General features: G+C 45.3%; 2 protein-coding genes across 2 annotated transcripts in view; one reads left to right on the top strand and one right to left on the bottom strand.

Moving 5' to 3' along the window:
• SLC45A2 (solute carrier family 45 member 2) overlaps nt 1–8,887 on the top strand; it is a 39,646-nt gene extending 30,759 nt beyond the window's left edge. The window contains exons 4-7 of the mRNA XM_081825985.1: nt 169–312; nt 1,007–1,130; nt 6,084–6,298; nt 8,614–8,887. Of these exons, the coding sequence (XP_081682111.1) occupies nt 169–312; nt 1,007–1,130; nt 6,084–6,298; nt 8,614–8,835 (705 nt within the window). The 3' untranslated portion in view covers nt 8,836–8,887. The remainder of the gene's footprint in view (nt 1–168; nt 313–1,006; nt 1,131–6,083; nt 6,299–8,613) is intronic.
• A 3,583-nt stretch (nt 8,888–12,470) lies between these two features.
• RXFP3 (relaxin family peptide receptor 3) lies at nt 12,471–15,790 on the bottom strand. The gene has a single exon (XM_006751008.3). The coding sequence runs from the start codon at nt 15,104–15,106 to the stop codon at nt 13,730–13,732; it is 1,377 nt and encodes a 458-aa protein (XP_006751071.2). The 5' UTR covers nt 15,107–15,790; the 3' UTR covers nt 12,471–13,729.
• Between the last annotated feature and the right edge of the window lie 9,060 nt (nt 15,791–24,850).

Below are 24,850 nucleotides of genomic sequence, written 5' to 3'. Positions count from 1 at the left end.
GAACACCTCCTATAAGACCTCTCCGTGGAAACCTTGGTGCCATGCCGAGAAAGTGTGACTCTGTGGGGTAATCGACTGACAGATATGTAACCTGGCTGTGTGCTCTGGCTTACACAGCTGGCTGCATGTCTGCACTGAAGGTCACACCTGTTTCATGTTTTATTCCAGACTAGGAAGGCAATGACCATGAAGTCACTGCTGAGCGCGCTGGTGAATATGCCTCCCCACTACCGCTGCCTTTGCCTCAGCCACTTCATTGGATGGACCGCCTTCCTGTCTAACATGCTCTTCTTTACAGATTTCATGGGCCAGGTAATAAACATGTCTGTGCACATACTCATTGCCTTGCACATCAATCCATCATTCAACACCTGTCGAGTTTCTTCTAGGCTCTCCCCTAGGATGGGCACAGTAAGAGTGTAAGAAAGAGTACATTCAAGAAGCTGTCTTACAGACAGGAACTGGAGCCAAGTTACTACACCCTAGACATCTCTATGGGACCAGTACTTGATCAAATACAACAGACAGGGAAGAATCAGTGTGAGCTGCAGTAGTCATGGCAGGCTTAATGAAGGAGGTATAGTACGATCCAGGCCTTGAAAGGTGAATGGGAGTTGGACAGAGAGAGAAGAGGGAGAAAACATTCCAAGCAGGAATAAGAATGGTATGTGTGGAGATGAGTCAGAAGCCTGTTGGCTGTATCGGAAGAAGGGTGGCAGGGTTGCCTAAGTTAGGCGGGGGCCAGATGTTAGGTGGAAAGAAAGGTGTTAATGATCCAGGGAAATATTGTTTAGACTTGATGGCATTAGGACTTCTGGAAGGTCCTTGAGTAGAAGCATAAAAGGATGAAAGGGGTGATGTGGTCATGGGAGAATGAGCTCTGTGTCTTAGGAAGGGCCCCCGGGCAGGGACATGTCACTCCCCAAGGATGGAGAAGCAGAGCGCATGAAAGGGAGTCCCTACCACACTGCATTTGTATCTCAATGGTCCCAAATCTCTCTTTCAGATTGTGTACCAAGGGGATCCCTACGGTGCACACAACTCCACAGAGTTTCTCATCTATGAAAGAGGGGTCGAGGTTGGATGTTGGGGCTTGTGCATCAATTCCGTGTTTTCCTCACTTTATTCTTGTAAGTCTCTTCCTCCTGAAGGTATCTTCTAGAGGGCTCTGGTCTAGCAGAATCTTGGGTTTTATATTTCTATATTTATTTTTTTGCTTTTTAAAATACCAGATCCTTGGGTTGCCTGGGTGGCATAGTCGGTTAAGCATCTGACTCTTGGTTTCGGCTCAGGTTGTGATCTCAGGGTCATGAGATCGAGCCTCATGTCAGGCTCCTCCCTCAGTGTGGAGTCTGCTTTGGATTTTCTCTCCCTTTCCCTCTGCCCCTCCTACTCATGCTTGCTCTTTCTCTTTCAAATAAATAAATCTATAAAATAAAATAAAATAAAATAAAATACCAGATTCTTGATAAATATATGGAGATCAGAAAGGACCCTTAGAAAGGACCACAAGAAGTATCCTTTGCCATATTGAATTCTATGTTATTTTCCTCATTGATTACTTTTTCCTTGGAGTCCATGGGTTCTTGATCAAAGTTCCCTGGAAAATAAAAGGAAATCTTGTAAATAAGATGGTGGAATATTAGATGCACAAGGGCTAGAGTCTCTGCTCTGAGTATTGATTAGCATCAAGTCTATGTTCTACTGGAATAAGATCATTGGTGGAGTTTCACAGATACACTTATTAGATCTGTATATGACAGAACATAGGAGGGATGGTTAATATGCTAGGTGACAGAATTAACATGCAAAATGACCTTAGCTCAGGTGGGGAGGGAAGTATGTCACAGGAGCACTATTCCAGGATTGAGGATGACAACTTTCTTTCTCAGGTACTAGCTTTCCATGGGGACCAGAGTTGATTAACCCCCACTTAGCTAAGTTTTAGTTGTAAAGACATTGCAAACAAAGAGATTTCTGTGATTGGTTTCATTTATTTATTGTGTTTTTTAAAGATTTTATTTATTTTATTTATTTGAGAAAAAGAGAGAGAGCGTGGGGGGAGGAGCAGAGGGAGAGGGATAAGCAGACTTCAAGCTGAGCTCAGAGCCCGATGCAGGGCTCGATCCCAGGACCCCAAGATTATGACCTGAGCTGAAATCAAGAGTCAGTCACTCAACAGACTGAGCCACCCAGGCATCCTTGTGACTGGTTTTAAACAATCCCAAACTAATATACTATAACCCTAGTCTCATTTGGTGCCTGCCAATGTATATGGAAATCTCTAAGACCTGTATACACTGAATTAAGTGAAATAGTCTAGCCTATAAAATGTATGCAGGTTCCCCCATTTGGGATGGAAATTGGGCTTCTAATAATAATGGGAGCTCCTCCTGGATTATGGGGAGATCGTTGGCCCCCAACTCAGAGCTCTAAGCTTTGGGTAGGCCCAAGGGACAGCAGGGTTATGGCCCAGGTGGGAGAGGGGGAAGTGATGGAGGACAATCCCTGTTACCATTCTCAGGGGCACATGTTCTGCCATTGAAGTGTGCTTCTTGTGGGGGGAAGAGAGTGAATGCATATAATGACCCCTTGTCTGACCTCCACCTAGCCATAGCACAGCAGGAAACCTGCTTCAAGATCAACAAATCTCTTCAAAATAAAGCACAGTTGGGAAAAGGTGACCTAATACAAACATGTAAGGAATTCAGGAGCCCAGTAATCATGAAACCATAAACTTTATTAATTTAAAATTTATGATAACCAAATAATAGTGGCTTAAAGCTTGTATTTCTCCCTTTTTCCCCCTAGAGTGCATGAACTAAGAAAATCGCAGGAGGAAGATTTCAAGTACTTAAAATAGAATCCGAGATTGGTAGACTAAAAGGGTCTAATTATTCATCTCAATCCCTTTGTGCTTTCAAGACCTGGGGGTACTATTTACTACCACCCTCATTCTTGTAAGAGGAGCCCATTTTCCCACAAGTAATATGCATTTTAGTTTTGTGTCAATTAAAAAATAATTTTTTCTCAAAGAATCCCTACTAGGGACATCCCATTAGTCTAGTCTTAGTTCTTGTATGAATTTCATTGCACTTGAAGATTAAAATGCATGTTATTTTTAGGTCCTTTTGAGTTAAAAGCCCTGTGTACAATAAACTATTATTTGAATAGTTTCCCAAAGTTATATTAATATATAAATTTATGGGATCCCCTCTTTTTTTAAAGTAAGTTTCTTTTTTTTTAATTCTTTTTTTAAGATTTTATTTATTTATTTGACAGAGAGAGACATAGCAAGAGCAGGAACACAAGCAGGGGGCAGTGGGAGAAGGAGAAGCAGGCTTCCCACCGAGCAGGGAGCCCAATGCAGGGCTCGATCCCAGGACCCTGGGATCATGACCTGAGCCGAAGGCAGACGCCTAACGACTGAGCCACCCAGGTGCCCCTATGGGATCCCTTTCATTTGAATTAGAGCTAAAATTTTATTTACAAAATACCAACCAGCCCTTAAGGATCTTCAGGAGCTCTCTGTGACCATAAGATAAAGTCAAAGTCCTCAGCCTGGCATTCCATGATTTTCAGTTTGGTCCCGTTCACACTTTGACCTCTCTTACTCCTGTTCAGATTCACTACCCCTGATGACTCACTACACAGACTTTCTCAGCTCTGTGTATTTCCTACTGCCTTTAGTTTCTCCTTCTCCAGATGCTCTCTCTAATTCCACATCTAGACAACTGCTAATCATGCTTTTAGACTCAGCTCCAATGGACCTTGTCTGTTAAATCTTCCAAGTTCTTTCCCTCTGCACTCTAACCCACCCTGAGCAGAATCAATCTTTTCCTTCAGTTCCAGAGTACACCATCTATCTTGGACTCATCACATAACATCAGATGCAGATCTGGAATTTCTATCCAGATGGAGTTTGGCAGGGCAAACTGGCTGCTGGGGTGGGGGGTGAGGTATGGTATTTTCAAGTTCCTTTTGCACAGCAAGCATACTTAGATCCATGAAAATAGCAATATCGAGTACTGAAATGTAGCCAATTTATCATATCCGACATTACTAGTCATAGCTGGTGCTTAAATCCGTCATTTATCTCCAATCCTAATGAGAGGCACAGTGTGAGGACATAACTATGACTGGGTATTAGACCCAGTGGAGGGTGAGTCAGGTTTACCCTTACACTGACTGATTTCTCTTCATGGATAAAGGATTCTTTGCTTGGCTTTCAGTCTTTGTTCTGAAGTTACTTATGTTTCCAAATAGCTCTTTATGCTTCTTTGCCTTCTTCTTGGCTGGCCTACATATTGGATGAGAGCATTGCCCCAGTGAATACTGATGGTGTCTTTTAGGTACTGAGACACCTAGATTACATTTTTTGTATAAATATAATCATTAAGCAAACAGAAACTGACCTAGCTCTATACTGCTTTTTCTCTCAACTTTGACAACAGCCCCCTAGGGATGGTATGAACTTAATAGAGGAAGCAACATTGCCCACTTGTCATTTTCAGAGCTTTGACTTCCATGGGATGATCTGAGACAGTATTTAGTTTCATAATTGATTCAAATGTAATACAGATTAGGTTTCTTGTCTCTGTGATGTGAATCCAACAGTTATTTGGATAGATAGGGAGAATTTCATTCTTGAATAGACACATTTCGGTCTTTATCATTTATCCCCTGGTTTCGTGTTCCAGTAGAATGGCCAGGGGAAAGATAGGGAGCCTATGGATGAGAAACAGCTATTTAAAAAAGAAAGACTGAAGTTTTTTTTTGTTTTTTTTTAAGATTTTATTTATTTGACAGAGACACAGAGAGGGAACACAAGCAGGGAGTGGAAGAGGGGGAAGCAGGCTTCCCACTGAGCAGGGAGCCCAATGCGGGGCTTCATCCCATGACCCTGAGATCATGACCTGAGCCGAAGGCAAACGCTAAATGACTGAGCCACCTAGGTTCTCCGAAAGACTGAAGTTTTTTAGGGAATTCTCCTACCATGGTGGAACATAGTAAACATTGTAAAACATTGTAAAGTAGAACATAAACATAGTAAAACATTGTAAAGCAGAATTTTCAATTTTTTTTTTTTTGTTCGTTTTTTTTCTATTTATTTATTTATCAGAATTTTCAATTTTTAAGAATGAACTCTACTAGAGTACTTTTATGAGCAAGCCAAATTTACCTGCTGGGTGGGGAACCAAGTTAAGAGATAACCATCTTCAGCCTCAGTCAAGCCTGTATTTGTTGAAATGACAATAGCCACCATCAACGGGATGTCTTCTGTGTGCTTGGCACTGGGCTGAGTGATGTCACAAGCATTGGATTTCATTTGATCCTGACAACAACCACAAAGAAGGGTTTTATTAGTTCCATTTGTTTGTGTAGGTTTTTTTAGATGAGGAACCTGAGGTTTTGAGAAGTGATGGGAATGGACTGACAGGGAGGGAGCCCGCAATGGGGAGGTGCTGGGTACAGTGAGGGCCCCTCACCAGCCTGGGAAGTGTTGGCAAGTAAGGGAACCTGTCTTTAGACAAAGAACATTCTTTGGCTTCCTTCTCATGTATGCAGATGACATTCAAATGGAGGTGGAGGGACCAGATGACTTGGATCATTCTTAAAATCTGGTTGTTTCAGTTGCCTCCAACCTGACTTTGGGCCATGGGGCCAGGATAGGCCTGGATTGTTGTTTGTGTCCTGTTAGGCCAGACTCTGTGAATTAGAAGGACCCACTTTTCTTCCACGTCTTGCACCCCCACAGTCCCATAGCCAAGGTGCGCTTTTCCAGCACCTCTTTGCATCCTGTTGCTATTCAGCTGCCTGCCAGAACGGCGCCTGGTCCTTACTTGTGGGAAAAAAAACCAACCTAGCAAGACAATTTCCAGCCCTCTGCATGCACAGGATTTAAAACCGATTCCAAAAGCCAGCTATTTTGAAGCAAAGATAAGGAGGTTCTTTTGTTCCTGATTCAGTATCAAAGGAAAGCCCCTAAAAAACAGTGAATCTTCAAAAGAAAAGATTGTCTGAAATTACCAAATGCTGTGAGGCACTTCCAGCTGTAATTTCTTTCTTTCTTCTCCCCACAGACTTTCAGAAACCTTTGGTATCCTACGTCGGATTAAAGGGTCTTTACTTCATGGGGTATCTGCTATTTGGCCTGGGGACAGGATTTATTGGGCTTTTCCCGAACGTCTACTCCACCCTGGCTCTGTGTACCTTGTTTGGTGTGATGTCCAGCACTCTGTACACTGTGCCCTTTAACCTCATTGCCAAGTACCACCGCGAGGAGCAGGAGGAGAAGGTGCGTCATTGAACCTCACTGGAAGGCTGGGGGGATGTGGTAGGAAAGTACAGGGCAGAGCTGGAGAATCAGGGTCTTGGAACAGCAACTCTAAAATGCCCAGCCAAATGTAGTGATGGTCTGGCCAAAGCATGACCACCTTCGCAGCCCACACCCCCCTCCTTACTCGGAAGCCCTGGGCACCTGGAGAGCTGTAGAGCAGGTCCAGTTACCCTCCGGTATCTGATTAGGGAAAGAAGGCTCAGTAATGCTGAGAAACAAGCCCACCCTGGTTATCACACAGAGACAAAGAAAGGGGAACCTGGGGACTCTGACGCCTGCCCCAATGTCCCGAGCACCTGCAGCATTTCACCTGCACTGGCACCCACCCCAATGGCTGCAAGGTGGCATTTCTGGGAATCGTTGGGTAAAGGTAGGAGATTTCCCTTGGAGACCAGGTTTTAGCAAGTCAGACCCTGCGTGCAAGGAGGAAAGCTGAGGTTGCAGGTGGTCAGCCCACCAGCTGCCTCCAGGGAGGCCTGCCCCAGCTCTGCCTTGAGGCTCAGGCTGGAGGGCAATGCACCATGCTGCCCCCCAGCAACAGTGGGTTGGTGTTTCTGCTCTAAGAAAACCACCTCTTCTTTTCAAAAGAGGTCACTTTTTCTCCATGAAAATAGGCATCACCTTTCCTTAGCTGGAGTAGTGATACAAGAGCTAAAGAGGTAACTTCCAGCTCACTCTATCACAGTGTGACACTGCAGAAACACGTTTATGTGGCGGCAATGCTCGCCGCTTTCCCTATCCCTTGACCTGGCAAAGGCCGCAGGGCAAAGTGGCACCAGGAGTTAGAACCTTCCAAACGAGAGTTTGTGGCTGTCCTCACCCCCCTGGCAATCAGTGTCACTAATGTTCCGATGCACGCAAGGGTCTTGCTGTTAGAGACAGTTATCACGCAGAACTGTCCCTCCTAGGGGGCAGTTAGGTGGTACCAGGGAGCAACACACAAGCTTTGGACTCAGAGAAACCTGGATTCAAATCCTGCCACCCCTCCTTTGCAGGTGTGTGACACAGGGGGTGTTATTCGTTTATTTATTAAATCTCCCTTAAAATGAGTTCCTTTTTCGATAAGGCAGTATGTTCACATGGGTCAACAATGCGAACCGTATCCACGCGCACTCCCGAAGTGGCTCCCACTGACACCTTTCCTATCGCCCTCCGGGGCTTACGCGTGAGCCCCTTGCTAGGTTCTTCTTTATCTTGTTTATCCTTCCAGTATTTTAAAATGAACATCAAGCAAGTATGAATCTGTTTTCCTATTTTTCCTCTCGTATTCAAAGTATTATGTGCTTTTTTCTGCACAATGCTTTTTTTTTTTTTTTTTTTTACTTAATGATATAGGAATTATCATTCAGACTCTAGGGCCTGGGCTTCCTAATCAAGCAAATAGGAAAAATAAGCCCACCTTAAGGAGTGGTTGGAAAATGAAATTAAACAAGGTAGTGCAAGTGGGGTGCCTGGCATCATGCCTACCTGGCACCTGGGAAGGACTCAAAAAATGGTAGTTAGTATTATTGTTGTTCTATGGGGATGATAGTATGTGCAACCGGGGAGGAGGGGAGGATGCGGTGAAGCAGCGAAGCGACACAAGCCAAAGAATCTTGTGTAAGGCCCAGCACGTAAAAGACACCCGATGAATGGCAACATTATCAACCAATTCAGACCAACTGCATTCTGAAAGGTTGAAATGTTTTTTGTTTTTTTTTTTCATGTTGCTTCTCCTATGTAGATCTGTGCTTCAATACCCTTCTTATACATATTTGAACTTCTAACACGACGGAAGGAAAGGAATGGCATATTTATTGAGTTTCCATTACATTGTATTTATTGACTTCTTTTTTTTTTTTTAAAGATTTTATTTATTTATTTGACAGAGAGAGAGAGAGATAACGAGAGCAGGAACACAAGCAGGGCGAGTGGGAGAGGGAGAAGCAGGCTTCCCCCCAAGCAGGGAGCCCGATGTAGGGCTCGATCCCAGGACCCCAGGATCATGACCGGAGCCAAAGGCAGACGCTTAACAACTGATCCACCCAGGTGCCCCTACTTACTGACTTCTTAGGAAGAGATAATTTTGCATATCTTAACCATTTAACCTTCCTAGGCATTAACAGGGGAGTTTAAGACTTGGTCTTGAACAGGTTGTGTAGATGCAACCAAGACCATGGGACCCACAAGCTGAAAGGTTTCCTATCTGGCTCTTCACAGAAAAAGTGTGCGCCAACTTCTGCCCTAAAGCACAGTTCCTGTAGATGAAGCGTGTTCCTGTGTTTCCCTTGCAGAGACAGCAGGCCCCGGGAGGGAGCGAGGACGGCGGTGGGAGAGGGCAGGGCCTGGCCTGCGCTGTCCTCACCTGCATGGTGCAGCTGGCGCAGATCCTGGTTGGAGGTGGCCTGGGCTTTCTGGTCAACAAGGCTGGGAGCGGCATCGTGGTGATCACGGCCTCTGCATTGGCGCTGATCGGCTCCTGTTTTGTGGCTCTCTTTGTTAGATACGTGGATTAGATCAATAAACGTTGTCCCTTCCCTCAGACACAGGGAAGTCCATGGCAGGAAATCAGTCTCTTTTTTTGGCTCCGCAGTTTTAGGGTCTGCCCACTGGATGCCCTGTGATAAGACCTCAGCCTCAACCGTCTGCCCACACCTCACTTTCTGCCAGCTCTCTGCACAACAGTTTCCAGCTTTCGGGCATCATTTATCTTAGAAAAGATTGGGCTCTGCCTCCATTCACTGGGGCAAAGGTTGAGTGTGGGAGAGAGCTCCTCCATCTCAGGCTATTTCTGGTCTTGACAAAACTAGAAGCAGACTAGTTCTACACACGACAAATTGGGTCTATTCTATCATGTGGTTTTTTTTTTCCTAATCAGAGGTCCGTATTTTGTCAGAGGGTCATATTTTTCATTAAGTCACCAATACTCAAAATACTGCTGATGATTTATTTTATGATATTAATTTACTCATATTTAATTCATAATTTGCTCATATAGACAGATAGTCCCTGACTTACAATGGTTCAACTTAACTTTTTTTTTTTTTTTTTTACTTTATGATAGTTGGGAAGCAATGCGCATTCAGTAGAAACCCATACTTCGAATTTTGAATTTTGATCTTTTCTGGGTGATATGCGGTATGTTCCTCTCTCATGATGCTAGGCAGTGACAGCTCAGCTCCCAGTCAGCCTCATGATCACAAAGGTGAACTGGTACATTGACCATTCTGTCCCCATACAGCTCTGCAGTGTTTTTTCCCTTTCAGTACAGTATTCAATAAATTACATGAGACAGTCAACACTCAAAACCACTCCATCTTCCCCAGTCTGCCTTCCTCCCTCTCCATCACATTATCTATCCCAGAGCTGCAAGGTCATGACTGAGTTAGAGGAACGATCAGGGACAATCGATACCTGCTTCCTTCCCGATAAGTGTGGGATGATGATGAGCAAATGCTCAGAGGACCCCATGTGAGCCAGTACCCTACATTTATAAAAGAAACAGCACCTTTATAAAAGAAACAGCTACCTCGCTTGCTTTACCCACCTGTCCTTGACCTCTGTAAGGCTTAAAAATGGAATTATTTGCAGAGTTCAATGTTTATTTCCTGATCATTTCTCCAAAGACTGTTCTGGTGGTTGAAGATTTTGAAATCAATGAATGGGTGAGCTAGGAGAGTGACCTGCAGCTGAGGACCATCTTACCTGGACTCCAAGAAGTTAAAAGTCGTCATCTTTGGCCAACCACAGGGCATGGTCTTTATTATGAGTGAAGCTCTTTTCAGCTGGAGTACTGGATGGGTTGCTGGCATGAAGAAAGGTGCTAGAGCATGCACCCCACCCCCCATACATATGCACTCACACACACTCAAATATTCAAATAAACACTGGGCTCTTTCAACTCCACTCCACTGAGGTTTGAATGAGTGGATAGAAGCCAATTTTAAAAGCCTTTAACCACCTTTGGGAACTCAAGTACTTGTTCTCAGTATACCAATGGCATGTTCTCTCTGGGACAAAAATGTTCCATTCCCAGACAAATAAAACAAATACAGGGACACCTAAATTCTGAACAGAAATCCCAGAAAATTCTGTAGAAGAAAAGGAAGCCAAACTGTTTTGCTTCCTGCTTCCCCCACCATGCAGCAGACATTCAATCTCAAACCTTTAATCATTGCTTTTCCTCAGCTTCAAATGTCCTTTCTATGTCCCCACTGCCTGTCTAAATGGGCATTCTTGCCCATCTAAATAGTACCCATATTTCTAGGTCCATCTCAAGTACTATTTTGGTGAGGAAGTCTCTGACTCCCCCCCCCCACCCCCAGCAGAGCCAAGCTTTCTATCCCTTATACTCCCATAGCACTTTCTTTTAGTCCTTGCTATGACATTCAACTCACTGTTCCGTGACTTACGTACCTTGTGGACATGGCTCTGTCTCCTTCTAGATGTAAAAGTCAGTAGTGTGTCCAGCTGGAATATGCCATTTCAGCACCCAGCACAGGGCTTGGCATGCAACTGGCACTCAAAAAAAAAAAAAAAATGTGGCCATTGCCTAGTTCATTTTTTTGTCTTTGTGGTAGACGGAAGTCATAGTTTTTGCTCCCTCCAGCCATGTTCTTACAAGCCCTCAGGTTCAGATGGGGACCAGTTGATTCTTTTCACAGTGTTCTTTCATGAAGGCCCTGTCCCTAGCCCCTTCCATTTTTCTAGTGTCCATCACAGCAGAAGCACACACTTCAACATACTTTCCTAAAAACCCCAAGCTACCAACACAGTATTTTATTGTCCGAATTGAAATGGCAAGTTCCTTTGATAAAGAGAATCTCTCAATAAGAGTCTAATATCAACACTATACATGGATACACTGCCAAGCTACTACTATTTGTTCTTTCTGGGTGTTCACTTGCATGTTTATTTTGTTTTGGGAACTTGGAGGGGCTTGCGGTTCAATTTTTTTTAAAATATTTTATTTATTTATTTGAGAGAGAAAACACGAGCAGGGAGAAAAAAATGAACAGAATCATTCTGAGTTCAGGGCAAGGGCAAAGGGAGAGAGAGAAGCAGGCTCTCCGCTGAGCAGAGAGCCCAATGTAGGACTCAATCCCAGGACCCTGAGATCATGACCTGAGCCGAAGGCAGACACTTAACTCAACTGAGCCATCCAGGCGCCCTGCAGTTCAATTTTTATTAGCCCAATTGCTATTCAATATCTATCAATAATTTTTCTTCCTAAAGGGCAAAGAAAGACTAATTTGCCTACTTTATATATTTATGTTTTAAAGTAAACCCTATACCCAAGATGGGGCTTGAACTTAGGAACCAGAGATCAAAAGTCACATACTCTACTGACTGAGCCAGCCACGGGTGGGTCCCTAATTTGACTGCTTTAAAACAAAAGCATTATTCTGTTTTCTAAAACAGTTAACTTCTCAAGACTGCTCAGGATTGAGGAAATCAGGAAGCTTTTGTTTTTGTGGCAAAGGTATGAATGCTTAGTAATTGCACTGTGTTTTGTCACAGAAAGCAGGATAAAGGACGCTAGGGCTGTAGATGGTCACACTTACCCTTAAATCTCAGACAATATACGGAAATTTCCAACAAAATTACAAAAAGATTTACAGTTTGAGAGGTTATTTAAACAGACATGTTTGTATAATGATTATTTTTTGTATTAAAATAACCACAGCAGTAGATGCCCACGTTGCTGGGTTTTTCTTGTTGTTGCTGTTTTGCCCCAAGCTAGATCGCCAAAGAGAACAGAAGCACCTCTGTCAAAACTAGCGGTTGGGTGGATAGACTGATATTTGATCCCCATTCTCTAAGCATCCTCAAGAAAGGATTAAACTGCTGTGACCAGAACAGAATTGTCCTAAGAAACGTGTCCCTCTTCAGAGATGGTTCCCTAGATTGCCTGGGGGTTACAGAAGAATTCATAATACTCATTCACTGTGCAGAGCACTGCTTAGAATAAATGGAACTTGGTTAAGGTGTGTCCTATGGGAAGTCTTACTCCCCACCTTGTCCTCTCCATATCGTGAGAAAGAGAGAACCCCACACCAGAAATTCTGAGGATCCCCTTAGAACAGACTCTCTGTACTCTCTTCACTTTAGGACAGATTTTACTTGAGTCTTCCGTTCCCTTTCCCACCCCACCCCTCCTGTTGAAATTTGGTTTCCAGGAGCACCCCCCCCTTTCCCCCCGCCCCTGCACATTTCTACAGCATCTCTTAGTTTTCAATCTAAGCCTACAAAAACTCTGGCGGAGCCATCCCTCTACTGATTGGTCCCAAGCCGCTATCAAAGGGACATCCGGATTCGCGAAGAGTGAGGGCTGGGGGGGGAGGGGGCGCTGCAGAGACGCCCTCACTCCCAGGCCTGTCTACTCAGACCTTGTCAAGTTGCTCCAGGGCACAGCTCACCTGCAGCGCGCAGTGTTTCCAGGCGCCCCCTCCGCTCTCCGGGGAACCCGGACGTCCCGGCTGCCAGCGCCTGGCGCACTCACTTCCTACTCGGTCACCAAGGAGCACGTCAGCTCCCCTTTTCCTTTAGAGGCGGTGGCCCGAAGAGGTCTCTCTTCAGTCCCTCTCATCACACTGCATCCGCTTCCTCCCGCAGTGAGGCCACTCCCCAGCGAATGGCTAGCGCGTGTTGGAGACAAGTATTTTGCCTCGGGTGACATCTAAGCGCAGAGTCGCGGTCCGGCTCCCGCAGAGCCACTCGCTCTGTCCGGGATGATAAACGATACAATGCCCCCCTGGGAGGTGCCCTTCTCGCGGTGCCTTTCTTTGGAGGGCGGATCGGGGTGGTCACTACTTCCTTCCGACTCCGAAGAAGTTTCTTATTCGCGAACTAGGTCTCCTGCGCAGCCACGCAGCAAGTCAGAGGGCGCTGTGGTGGTCTCGCGTGCCAAGGCGCAAAGGATTTTGTAGGCGGCTCCCGCGGTTGGATGCGCTTTGAGGACCCCTTCAAGAGCTCCATAAAAGTGGCTGGAATAAATGCGCTCAATTGTCTGCGCACCTTTGGCTGAGCCCCACTTCCTCGTGCCCCAATTTCTCTACGTTCTTGATTCCTTTCCCGCTTCTGCGCGCCCCCCACCCCCGCCCTGGGTTAACAGCTTAAGGGAGGAAGAGGCGTATGCGGGGAGAAGGGGACGCAGGCTGGTGGCTTAGTCCTGTGAGGTTGACCTCGGCCCGTTTGCCGGCGTCCTCTCTCCACCCGGTTTGGAAGCCTTCCCTCTCCGCAGACAGCCTCCCCTCCCCCGCCTTTTCACAGGCTGCTCCTTTACGCCTTTCCCTATCCTGGTCCCTCCTACCTCTGGATCCTGTGGGCCCCCAGCATCTCCTAATCCGCTCTCCTCTTTCCCCACTCGGGGAAGGCCACTTTGCAGCGACTGTGCCCCCTGGGCCCGAGTCAGTAGGCGGAGCTGCTGGGCAGCAGGTCGTAGTGCCCCCCACTGTAGACCACCACGCCGGGCGGGTAGTAGACCAGGTCAGGCTCCGCGGTCCGGTGGAGAGGTGCCAGGGCCTGCAGCCCCTGATCCTCGGGCTCTGGCTTGGTGGTGGCCGTGAAAGGGCGCATGCTGGTGAGGGAAGGCGACGCGACGCGCCACAGTAGACTCTTGAGCGCTTTGCGGAATTCGCGGCGCACCAGGCAGTAGAGGATGGGGTTGAGACAGCTGTTGGAGTGAGCCAGGCACACGCTCACCGGGAACGCGTATACCTGGCACAGGAAATACTCTTGGCTGAAGGGCACCGCGTTGAACTTGATGAGGATGCTCCAGGTGGTGAGCGCCTGGTTGGGCAGCCAACACAGGAAGAAGGATAGGACCACGATGGTCACTGACTTGGTGACCTTGGACCGTCTCCGGGCGCTGGCTGCGGCCAGGCCGCCCCGGGCCGCTGAGGCTCCTCCTTCGGTCCCAGCCACGCGGCGGTCGGAGATGAAGCGCACCAGCAGAAGATAGCACAGGCTGATGATACACAACGGAAGCACGAAGCCTAGCAGCACCTTCTGCAAGTGGTAGAGGCCCAGCCAGAACTGTCTGTCTCCGCCCAGCAACTTGTCGGGGAAGCGCACCAGGCACAGCTCCTCGCCCACCACCTTGAAGGTCGTGGAGAAGATGGAGTTGGGCAACGAGGCCAGCGCGGCGGAGGCCCAGATCAATACGCACAGTGCTTTGGCTGAGAAGCAGCGGCTGTCCCCCAGGCTTTGGCCGCAGCAGTCGCCCCGGCCATGCCCTCGGGTCCGGTGGCTCTTAAGAGCCGAGGCCACCGAGCGGTAGCGCGCCACGCTCATGGAGGTGAGGAAGAAGACGCTGGCGTACATGTTCATGGACGTCACTATGGATACGATCTTACACATGGCCTTGCCGAAGGGCCACTTGAAGTCGAGAGCGTTTTCCACCGCCCAGAAGGGCAGGGTGAGTACGAATTGAAAGTCTGTCAGCGCCAGGTTGGTGACGAAGAGGTTGATGGAGGACTTGCGCCATCCGTGCTTACTCTTCATCAGGTAGAGCACCAGCAGGTTGCCGGTCAGCCCCAGCGCGCAAACCACCCAGTACACCACGCTGATGAGGATCCGCACCCGCGCCTCGGTGTCCGCACTTTCTGCCCCGCGGGTGCCCGGGGGATGCCCCGGCGCCGCGCCGTCCGGCAGCTCTAGCCCCAGCTCCCACCACAAGTCCTGGAGCTGCAGCGACGCGTTGCCGCTGGTGTTGGCCGCCTGTAGAAGGTACGGGATCAGACTGAAGAGTTCTGCGAGCTCGTCTCCGCCAGCCTCCTTATTCATGGTGACTGTGGTGGCGGCAGCGACCACCTGCAAGCGCAGGGGCTTCCGGGTCCTGTTCCGGGGTGTGTGTGTGGGAGAGTAGAGTCAAGACCGAAGCCAGTCCAACTCGCTGGGGGTTCTGTCCCGGCGAGGGCGCAGGGCATGCGTGGGAGCTTTCAAAGCCGCAGCTGCAGATAGTTCCCGGAAAGTAGGTGCCAAACGCTTTCCCCGCGCGGGGTACACAGCCTCGGACGCCGGAGTTGCGCTTGGCGTCTGTTCTGGAGGGGAGTTCTAGCGCAGCTTCTGAGGCGAACGGTGGGCGCCCAAGGGTTCTCTGGCCAAGGTCGGAGTCTCCCGGTCCCTGCCGTACGATTCAGACGTTCCCCCACTGCCTTTGTTGGGCACTAGCCTATACCCACCCTGCCGCTCAGGAGCGCTACTGGGGGCTCGCTCCTTCTCTTTCAAATACCTTTGTCGGTTCCCTCCGCGGCTGCTTGGACGAGGTTTCTGTCCTTTGAGAGAAAAAGATAGGAGAATTCCGTCTACCTCGCTCTGACCCTCTGGAGGTCTTTCGACGTCTACCCAGCTGCCTCGCGCCTTCACCTCTCCGCTGTTGTCAGCTCCCAGTGAGTCGCCAGCTGCGGCCACCCGAGTTATAGTTGTACCCGCAAAGCCTAGGCTGCGGGCTCCCAGGGAGCATGCGTAACCCCCGTGCGGGGGAGAGGGGGCGCTTTCCGAGGTGCTGAACTTCCTCCTCCGGGAGGAGGAAGCTGTGGGTAGGGGGCAGAGCCCACTAGCTGATTCCCCTTTTCCACTTCAAAGTTTCAGGACATGGTTGTAACCCTTTATTTTCCTCTGTTGCTGGAGAAAGAGTCGGCTTTGATTTGCGATCCCTTTTTCTTTCTTATTCCCAAACATAACTACAGGTATTAGAAATTTTTTTCTTTCTTCCTTACTCCCACTTTATCTTTGAAATGATCCCGTTTGATGAAAGATGGTTCTAAAAATTCACGATCTCTTGCCCATTTTTGTTTTTAAAAGCAATGAGCAACCTCTTCATGCCCAGACCCTAAGTCAGATGATGGGCTTTAACCGGATAGACAAACACAAGCTCCGCTTCTCCTTCTTTAGTTATCTAACCACTTTACTTGGTGCCTGTGACTGTCAGGATTTTCAAAGCGTCCTCATATAGCAAAACTCTGGGTTCAAGTGTTGCCCTCTGCCTTTGGTATATTCTGAGAACTGAAGCTAAGCCGAGAATATATCATTGGTGAGCTGACTTCACAGACACTAGATATCACCTGTCCAGCCCTCAGCCCAAAGCTCTTCCACAAATTGTTTACCCTCATGCACTCTCTTTACCTTGATTTAGTTGGAATAGAGGATTCCATAAGGCTGTTTTTGGACCACCAGCCGCTTCCGTTCACTACTATTATAATCAGAACTCTTTAACAGGTGTTTTTTAGACCAAAGGAAGTAAATGCTAAGGAGTCTTCTAAGTTATTTTGGACAAGGGGAACCAGTGTAAACCATTTTAATTACTTCTCAAGTTGTAGTTTATTTAAATGCCAGTTCAACTGCTCTAGTGTAAATTGCACTTTTTAGGGTGGACTTGAGAAATTTGAAATGTTTTCCTCACTGTCCCCAACGAAACTGAGACAAAAGTATCTTAAGCATGGCTGTTCTCTCTCCTGCGAAGCCCACAACTTTACTTACAGAAATCGAGAGGATATGACTTTCAAGCAGAGGAGATGGTAAAATACTTAGTTAAAAAAAGAAATGTGGTACCCAAAACATATGAAGGGAAACCGAAACAATCTGGATTCCAAAGCTGGAACCCAGTTCCAAGCACAGAACACTCTTCACTAGAGACTCTGGACTTCTCCACTTGCCTGCTAGAGGGCGTCAGGGCTTTAGTAAAGAACGAACCAAAACCAAACCACCTTTGAACTGTTCTAATCTGGAGAAGCTCAACCCTGCTCTGATTATTGCTCCCAAACCACAGGTTGCCTCTGTGGACACCTCTTATCTCTGTTTTAGTAGTCTCACCTTCAAGCTCACTTTTCACTTCGTGTTTTACAGTTCTTTCTCCATCAAATTTTTCTCTCTCCTTTCTTTAAAAAAAAAGTAAAAAAAAAAAAAATTTCAAGGTGCTGTTGAAAAACAAAGAAGACTAGGGCATACCCTGACAGCACTTTGCCTTGGTTTTCACATTCGTATATGGAAGGAATTATAGTTTTCAAATATTCTGAGGATAGGTACTAAGCAGATGACATCAGAGTCAGGTGGGCAGCTTGCTAAAAATATAAATTGCAATTCTCCCCCCAGTCCCACAGTGGCCCAGAGATTCTGATTCTCAGTGGATTTGGAAAAGGGCCCAAGACTCTACATTTTAAAAGCATTCTTCCAGATGATATTAATTTTTTCCCAAGTTTGGGAACATCTGGACTTTTATTTCTTTTCTAACATTCCATGTAAAAAATACTAAGTCTCCCAAAGTAATTAATGTCCAGTGATGGTTTATCACACACTAGGATTGGAAGCAAAGGAAGAGAAGGAGGTCTTGGCAAGTTTCCCTAAAATTGCATTTGGGCCCAACAATGACATTTTCTTCACTGTGGGACTGGGATGGCCATGTGCTCTTGAGGTACGCCAGGCCTTGAATACTAGCCCACACAACTCAGATTGAGCCCTCAGGAGAGGCTGTTCCCAAGGGCTACTCTCCGAGAATGCTGCCAGATGCTTCTGAGCCTAGAATGTTCTTCATTTCCAAATCTGCTCTCTGCAAATGAACCAGAGATCATGTTCAGGAATTTATAGTATCACTTAACTAAGCCTTTGTTATGGAAGCAAAAATCCCCTTTCAAATATGAAATGAACTTTTCCAATATGAACTAAAGATATTTTGGACCATTTATCTTAAAAGCATGAGCCATGCTTTTCTCAAACATCATCTAAAAAATTCAAGGAGAGAAACATATCAGTTGTGGTCAAATATCACTTAGGTATAAAAGGTCATATCCAAATAATGTAGTATATAACCAACAGGTAAGTAAAGGCCAGGGTGTGAGTTTGGGGGAGGCTGTTATCGTATGGATTGTTTGTTCTGGGTAGACTGTAGCAAGACAGAACTTGAGCTGGATCTAAATGAGGAGACAGGACATTACAGGATTCAGGTTAGAGAGGAGATATATAATCTTGATTCTGGGATTCTACAAAGCCAGGTGGGTTTTCAGAAAAAAGAATCTATTCTTTCAAGATTCTTTTGGAATATGTGCAGATACCCTTCACTGTGCATTACTTCTTTTCAGTCTGCAGATATCACAGATTTTTATTTTACCATAATTATGAATTGAGTTCCTAATAGGCACAAAGCAATGTGTTAGGTGTTTGGATATATAGCAACAAAAACAACAATGGCACAATATGAATGATAATAATAGAAACAATGATAACCACTTATATTTCACATTTATTTGGACACTATTATTTTCCTAGAGTTGCTGTAACAAATTACAACAAAACAGGTGGTTTGAAACAACAGAAATTTATTATCTCAAAATCCTCGAGATTAGAAGTCAGAAATCAAGGTGTTGGCAGAGTGGGTTCCTTGGAGATTCTGAGGGAAAAAACATCCCATGCCTCTCTCCCAACTTCTGGTGGGTCTATGTTGATTTCTTGGTTTGTAAGTGCATCACTGTCATCTCTGTCTTTGTCTTCAGATGGCATTCTTCTTTCTGTGTATATCTTTGTATCTCTGTTTTCTCTCTATAAGGACACTAGTCATTGAATTAGGGTCCACTTTAATCCATAGGACCTCATCCTAACTAATTACATCTGCAAAGAATGTACATTTACATTTCCAAACAAGGTCACACTCACAGGTACCAGGGACTAAGACTTGAACATATCTTTTCAGGGGACAAAATTTTACCAACTACAGGTAACAACCATGTGCACTGTGCAAAGGGTTTTATCTGAATTTTCTCACCTAATACTGAAAACCAGTGAGGTTGATACTACTATCATCCCAGATCTGATTTTCAGCCTTTAATGCCCAGAACTCCAAAGCTGCATATCCAACTGCTACTTGGCACTTCTACATGGTTGCTGATTCCCTTCAGATTACTCAATCTTAGTCTAAGGCATTACTATTCATATAACTGTTTGAACCAAAACCCCAAGAGTAGTTCTTTATCTCTCATTTTTCCTTACACCAATTTAACTCAATCTAGAAGGTCTTGTTAGCATGTTCTCAAGAGCAAAAACAAAAACAAACCCCCCAAATTCCTGAATCTATCTACTTCTTTCTATTTTTCCATTTCTCCCTGTGTTAGTTATCTCTTGCCGAATACTAATTTATGTTAAAACTTTACGGCTTAAAACAACAAATATCATCTCACCGTTTGTGTAGGTCAGGAATCCAGGTGCAGCATAGGGTCATTGGCTCAAGGTCTATCATAGGGTTGCAGGCAAGCTATCAGCTGGGGCTGTGGGTTTATTTAATAGATTTAGTGGTAGGGAGGGGGATTCATTCAGAAGGGTGTTGGCAGACCTTGATCTTTCACTCTGTGGGATTCTCCACAGGGCTGCTTCACAATATGGCATCTGGTTTCCAGCAGGGTGAGTGATGAGAGTGAGAGAGAGAGAGAGAGAGAAGAATTGGCATGAAAGCTATAGTGTTTTTATGATCTAGTAAAAGTGATACTCCCACCACCTCTTCCCTGTTCTATTTTTTGGAGGCCAATCAATAAGTCTAGGGGCACCTGGATGGCTCAACCAGTTAAGCATCTGCCTTCAGCTCAGGTCATGATCCCAGAGTCCTGGGATCAAGCCCAGTGTCAGGCTCCCTGCTGAGTGGGGAGCCTGCTTCTCTCTTTCCCACTCCCCCCGCTTGTGCTCTCTCTCTCTCTCTGTCAAATAAGTAAATAAAATCTTAAAAAAATAAGTCCAGTCCACACTCAAGGAGAGGGGAATTATACAGGAATATGATTACTAGGAGGCAGACATCATTGGGATCATCTTGAAACCTGACATAGGGCAGGTTGTCACAATACCCAGCAGGAAACAGGAGTTGAAGTCCTACAGCTCCGCAGTGCTGGAACAATAAAGACTGAAATTCAAGCTTAGTAAAGTGGAGGGGAGTAAGTAAACAGTCTAGGCTTTCAGGCCAAACCCCAAAAGAGGAACATCCTAAAGGTAAGTTCTACACTCTATTCTCAACATCCTGAAAATACACACTTTCTTCAAATACACATAAAACATTCACCAAGATAGGCCACTTGCTGGGCCAAAATCAAGATTCAACACATTTCAACGGGTTGAAATCATACAGAACATGTATTTTGAGCACAGTGGAATTAAACTAGATATCAACAAAAGAATGATAACTAAGTCTTTGAATGTTTCAAAATTAAGCCACACATTTTAAACAACCCTGATTAAAGAACTAAAATACAAAACGTTATAAAACAAATTATAGAATATTTTAAAGTAAATCATAATAAAACATGGCATCAGATTTTGAGATGCAATCAAAACAGTGCTTAGAGGGAAATTTATAGCTGTAAGTGCATATTTTTAAAAAGAAAAGAGGTTGGGGCGCCTGGGTGGCTCAGTCGTTAAGCGTCTGCTTTTGGCTCAGGTCATGGTCCCAGGGTCCTGGGATCGAGCCCCACATCAGGCTCCCTGCTCGGCAGAGAGCCTGCTTCTCCCTCTACCACTCCTCCTGCTGTGTTCCCTCGCTCGCTGTCTCTTTCTCCGCCAAATAAATAAATAAAATCTTAAAAAAAAAAAAAAAGGAAAGAGGTTAAACATCAATGATCTAAGCTTCCAACTCAAAATCCTAGAGAAAGACAAACACTTTAATTCCAAAGAAAGAAGCAGCATGGGTATATTAAAGATAAGAGCAGAACATTTGGACAGCCCCTGCTATGTCAGGGATTAACCTTCTAGTTGCTGACTCAGAGAGAGTGGGTGGAGGAAGTGTCAAGAGAAGACCAGAGCGGCCAAGGTGGGGTTACTCGGGGGGCTTTCAGCATATCCATAAAGGAGAATATTTATTTCTAAGGGCAAAGAGAGAAATGAATAGTCTAATACTAAAACCAGAATCTGTTTCCCCAGAGTTCCCCAGAGGCTACCTGGGAGTTAGGAGAGGAAGCCAACTCTTTAATGGAGAGGTGTGTCCATGGGTCTCAAAGCAGGTCGTTCCCAGAACATTCGCCACTAAGTCTCCCAGCCACCCACCCTTGGATCAAATATTTGTTTATCATTTTTATCTTTGAGGGAAATGCAGTAATAAATAAAACATAGTCCTTGTATCTATAGTTTATAATCAAGGGGAAAATCAATGATAAGGAATCATGAGATTCATTAACTTCACACAGTGAAATTCAGCTTGGCTGCCTGCTTTCTAATTCACCACTTGACAACATCAGTTCTTTCTACGAGTCTTTCACAGATTTCTCTTTGCCTTACATACTAGTCCATGTATTAAAAAAACATATCCTGTGTGCCCAGTTTTCTCACATTGGGTTTCAAAGACTCCATCAGTCTATCCATACACGTATCAGTCCTCTCACCTTCAAAAGAGGAATCACAACATCTTAATCGGATCACAGCCACCACTTTACTGCAGGAAGTGGTGACTGAATCAATACAGCCCTTTGCTCTTGGAGGCCTCTCAGGAGACTGGGGGCAGATTTAATAGGACAGCAAACAATCAACTAATAGTTGAGTCAGTGTTATCTGCAACACTCAGAGGGGCTGTGAAGCAACAGAACAGGCCTTCTTGTTGCCAAGGAGGTCATCCTGGTGGGCACCATTTGGACAGTGTGGCCAAGGTAGAGAAAGGTGTTCGAAGAGGCATCTAGCCCTCGGCTAGCTGTCCCCTGGGCCTCATGAAAGGGTCTCTGAAAGCACAGAGTCTGGCTTCCTGTGCTCTGAAGACCAAAGGGCTGCAAATACTCATCTCGTGGCTGTAGAGATAACCTATATCTCTGTCTGGCAGAGTGGACAAGCTATGTTGAAACTCTACAAAACCATACAGAGAAGTTTTATCTTTATCCAGGCTTAACTTCAAAGTGAATTTGTTGTGATTTTCATGTGTATTTTTTAAAGTCACTTCATCCTTAGGAGAAACATATACTGTCCATTGAAATGAGATTGTTGGAGAACTTAGGGGCCTTGCTTCCTAAGTTACAAGGAAATATCTTTAACAGGAATTAGTAGTATGTATGCGTCTGCCTGATTTTAGGCTAGGTGTTGCTGACCAAGTTTTTGCTTCACTGGTTTTCCAACAACCAACAGATAAACTAGTGACAAGGTGAATGAATGGGCCCACAGTGGTAGATCCCTACGATAGAACACTGTGCAGAAATAAAAAGGAGCAGCGCACTAGGACACAAAATATCCCAATAATGATGCTGAGTAAAAGAAGGCAGGCAGAAGTTAGTTTATACTGTATGAGTCCCTTTATGTGAAATTCAAGAAATTGCTAATGAATGTCCAGTGACAACAGGAGTGACTACCTGTGGTTGTGGGGTCATATAAGTAGGGACAGGAGGAGGGGACTGCAAAGGAGCAGGAAGAAATTTCTGGTTTGATCCACGCACACTAGCACACACACACCACATGTGCACATACACATATATATGTCAAAATTTACTGTGGCGATGATTTCACGGGTGTGTATGTATACACTTGCAAACACATAAAATTGTATACTTTAAACATATGCGGTTTATTGCATATCAATTGTACCTCAATAACACAAAAAGGGGGGTACTCTTATGGTATATCTTTATTGCTACCTGAACTGATCTCATTAACTCATTCCGAAGTTCCTTGGGGGCATAGCTGATCTGCTCTCAATGACCACAGGAGGCTAACAGAAAGCAGTGATGAACATCAGGGGGGGTGACCCCCTGGGACGAGGGCAGGAGCTCTCCTCTGAGGAGCAGAATGCCAGCCCAGGCTATTCATGGGCTCTTGTTGACCTCAGTGGGTTAAAAGAATATTAAAAGTGGGATAAACTAGGATTGTGAACCTTCCTTGGCACTTTCATACCTTCCTGACACTGCTTTCCATGAAAGAATTTATGATTGGTCAGATTCCAAGGACGTTGATCGAGCTACATTTATTAGTAGGTGGAGTTATTGTTTCTTAACCAAACGAACTCAATCTTTCTCTTCCATTTTTTTCCTTCTGGGCAGCAGAGTATGTAAAGCCTGGACTTTTCTCCTGTCCTTATTCCAGTTTGTGCTAGTGAATAACTCCTCCTTGAAACGCTTTCCACTTGATTTTGAAGATACCACACTCACCATTCATTCTCTTCTTATTTTGTTGGCCACTCCTCAGTCTCCTGTGCTGATTTCTCTTTATTTCCCGGGACTCTAAATATTGGAGCTCTCCCAGTGTCTTAGCCTATTTGGGCTGATATAATAAAGATGTCAAAGACTGGGTTGCTTATAAACAACAGAAATTCATTCCTCACAATTCTGGAGGCTGAGAAGTCCCAGATCAAGGCCCTGGCAGAGTCAGGGCCTGGTGAGAGCCTGCTTCCTGGTTCACAGACGGCCAACTTCTTGCTGTGTCTTCACATGGTAGAAAGGGTGAGGGAGCTCTCTGGGCTCTCTTTTATAAGGGCACTAATCCCATTAATGAGGCCTCCACTCTTATGACCTAATCACCTCCCAAAGACCCCACCTTCCTATGCAATCACACTAGGGTTTAGGATTTTAACATATGAATTTTGTTTATGTGTAGCGATGGGGACAGGGGGACAGATATTTAGTCTATTGCACCCAGAGTACAAGCCTCATGTCTTTTTTCTTCTCTGCTACATGCATACAATAGGTATTCTCATTCCATTTCAAGACTACTAATATCATCCAAATACCTATGATGACTTCCCAACCTGAACCTCTCTCTGAACTCCAGACTTGTATATCCAGTGATCTACTTGACATTTCCTTTCAGATATCTAAGAGACATCTTAACATGCCTCAAACTGAACTTTTGATTTTTCCCACTCCCACCATTTCTATTCTACCTTCCGTTTTCCCCATCTCAATTATGGGCAACTCTGAACCTTGAAATCCATCCTGAGTTCTTTTTTCTCACACATCCAATTGATTAGAAAGTCTTGTTTTTTTACCTTCAAAATAAATCTGACCAATTTTCACCATGTCTTCTGCTACCACCTGATGTAATCCATCATTATCTTGTACCTGAGTTAATTCAGTGGCCTCCTAACTGCTCTTTGTGCTCCTCCTTTTCCCTCTACAGCAGCCCAAGAGACTTTATAAATCCTAAGTCAATTCTTGTCACTCCTGTACTCAACCCCCCCCCACCCCCAATGGCTCTTAAAGTGCTCAGGGTAAAATCCAAAGTCTTCCTTACGGTATCTAAGTGCCTTCATGACCTTCCCTTCTCCTGTCTATCACCACTCTGCCCTTGTTCACACACTATAGTCACAACAAACACTTTGCTTCCTCTTGAGCTCTCTAAGCATATTCCTACTTATTCCCAATTGATGGTCTTTCCTATTACTGTCTCCTTGGCCTGGAATACTCTTCTCCTAGATACCTATTTCATCCAGATTCTTAATGCCTTCCCTTAAAATCATCTTAGGGGAGGCCATTCTTGACCCTCTTATATAAAACAGGAACCCACCCATCTCGATCACTTCCAGTCCTCCTTAGTCTGTTCATTGTTCTCCACTGTTCTTACCACTGTCTTACATATTATATCTTTACTTGTTTA

The sequence above is a fragment of the Leptonychotes weddellii genome, chromosome 7 (assembly GCF_054177405.1).
Source record: "Leptonychotes weddellii isolate Sample4059 chromosome 7, ASM5417740v2, whole genome shotgun sequence".
Taxonomy (NCBI): Eukaryota; Metazoa; Chordata; class Mammalia; order Carnivora; family Phocidae; genus Leptonychotes; species Leptonychotes weddellii.
This window is presented reverse-complemented; position numbering and strand designations above follow the sequence as displayed.

Bases quoted from the DNA above. Each gene is read 5' to 3' on its own strand.
- RXFP3 (XM_006751008.3), bottom strand. From the start codon at position 15,106: ATGAATAAGGAGGCTGGCGGAGACGAGCTCGCAGAACTCTTCAGTCTG.